Consider the following 2,237-nt stretch of genomic DNA (forward strand, 5'->3'; position numbering starts at 1 on the left):
TTAACTTGAAAAGAGTTAGCTGACACAAAAAAATAGAAAAATAATTGTGTGATAAAATTAAAGTTAGATAACCTTTATTTGATATAAAATTAAAAAATAATTGTCGTGTGATAACCTTTTAAAGTTGAATGACTTAGGTAACAAAAGATAGAAAAATGACTTTTGTGTGATAAACAAAAATTTAAATAATCACCAATAAAATTTACTCGACAATATTAAGGTGAACAATGAATTCATAACATTACAGAAATTTTTGAGTCGTGAATTGGATAAATTGACCTCAAGTGACATGGTTGAATTAGATAATACTATTGAATCAAATATTGTATCTAGTATATTATCCCCTAAATATAATCAAATCATACAACTAGGAATAATATACACTAATATAACTATAGCAAAATTGAAAGCACAAATGCTAAGAAAAATCCACTAATCAATGAAAACCAATGAGGATACAATGAACCAAAAGTGGAATATCCACTCATATCATTCTTTTGACTGTGTGTATAAACAGTACTTGACCCATTATTATTCGGATTTGACCCATATAACATTTGTACCCCTTCAATATCATCTCTTGACAAATCCACTTTCCTCACTCCAGCACCAAGTGTCGGAAACATAATCGCTTCTTTTTCCGATGAATGATCCAAACCCAATAAATGCCCAATTTCATGAACCGCAACTGATTCAAGATCCACAACCGATATTCTCGACATCCCTTCTTTCAAAATTTCGCCATCCACCACCCAATTTTCGTCCCCGTCTAAGTGGAAAAATCCCGTCGGCGGTGCAAATGCATGTGCCAAAATCTTCATGGGTCCATCAAACGGGTTACCATCTTCATGTTCTCCCACGAAAAACCCGATCTGAATGTCTGCCAATCTATAAGATTCCGTCTCTTTGAAAGTTAACGGCGTTACCTTCGACCATTTATCAAACGCCCTCCCAAAAACCGCCTTAACTGAATCCATCAACTGATTCTCCGGTAGAAATGCATATTTTAATTTAGTCTTACTCGAAGGCCAACGTGGCTGGCCTTCGAAAAACGAGAAATGAGCCATTGTATGCTCCGCCCGTGGAGACTTTCCAGAGTTCATATTAGTAGTGCCATTCATTATATCTGGATTTCCGCATCTTGGTTTTAACATATGTTGAAGAGTGGGCGTGTCGAATTCTCCGGTGGCATTAAGATTAAAGTTGAATTGATAAGTCTTGAGAGCTGAAAAAAGAAGTTGATCAAATTCATCAGTGAAATTCTTGCTCAAAGAATTATCAATATACCCGAAATGTTGAAAATACTGTTTGATTTTTGCTAATCCTTTGATATTTTGGCCAACGCGACAACCCAAGTACTTGTTGAAATGGTTCCAGGTCGAATTACTAGGAATTAAAGAACGAGGAATTGTAGAAATATTATAGTAAAAATGAGCAGAAACCGGAGTAGAGGCTATTAAACAGACAATATTAACGAGGCAGAATAAAAAAGTTCTCATTTCGAGTTTGAGAAATGAGTAGGAATGAATTTTTTTCATGTGCTCGATTCAAGGGTTTTCATTACATATAACTATGGATTCTTTTGTTGTTTACTGTTTTTGTAATAAACAAGAAATGCCGGCATGGAAATGGACAGTGAGAAGGTGAAGGTCATCGTCAAGAAATTGTTTTTTTTTTGACAACTTTGTAAAATCAGTTTGAATGGTTCTTGTAGAGTTCTTCTTTTTAAACAATAAATAAATTAACTGTTTATGCATATAACGTTTACTGATTCTTCTTTTTTCATCAAGATTCTTATTGCTTAAATTAAGTAAATATATTTCGATAGTCAAACAGTTTAATTTTAACTTTGAATTCGGACATGAAATCTTTACATATTTGAGAACTACGTAAAAAGTACTATAAGTCACAATAATTTATAATTCAAGATATCAAACAAATATATAAATAAAATTACGGTCAAAGAAATGCTTGTTTAAATCTCGAAAGTTCATAGGTGTCATATAAACTGAAACAGAGGGAGTAGTTGTTATCAGGTTAATATCAAGGTTGTTAGAAGTGTGTGACTATCTCATTTGTGGGATTGATTCTTTTTTTTCTTGGGCTAAACAAGTGGAAATTCTTATTGAGAATGAGTGTCGCAATAAGATTTAATCTGTCAAGGCTTTTGTCTACTACGATATTGTGTTGAACTGCGTGATATGATTACCTAAAAATTTAAGCTATTCTAGAAAACA

The 2,237-nt window shown here is 32.9% G+C and overlaps 1 protein-coding gene across 1 annotated transcript; it reads right to left on the reverse strand.

The window, feature by feature from the left end:
• Nucleotides 1-392: 392 nt before the first annotated feature.
• LOC129875191 (metalloendoproteinase 5-MMP-like) lies at nt 393-1,499 on the reverse strand. Its single transcript, XM_055950637.1, has one exon. It carries the CDS (start codon nt 1,497-1,499, stop codon nt 393-395), a length of 1,107 nt encoding a protein of 368 aa, XP_055806612.1.
• Between the last annotated feature and the right edge of the window lie 738 nt (nt 1,500-2,237).

Source organism: Solanum dulcamara, chromosome 2 (assembly GCF_947179165.1).
Source record: "Solanum dulcamara chromosome 2, daSolDulc1.2, whole genome shotgun sequence".
Lineage (NCBI taxonomy): Eukaryota > Viridiplantae > Streptophyta > Magnoliopsida > Solanales > Solanaceae > Solanum > Solanum dulcamara.

Coding starts and splice junctions, on each gene's coding strand:
- LOC129875191 (XM_055950637.1), bottom strand. CDS start 1,499: ATGAGAACTTTTTTATTCTGCCTCGTTAATATTGTCTGTTTAATAGCC.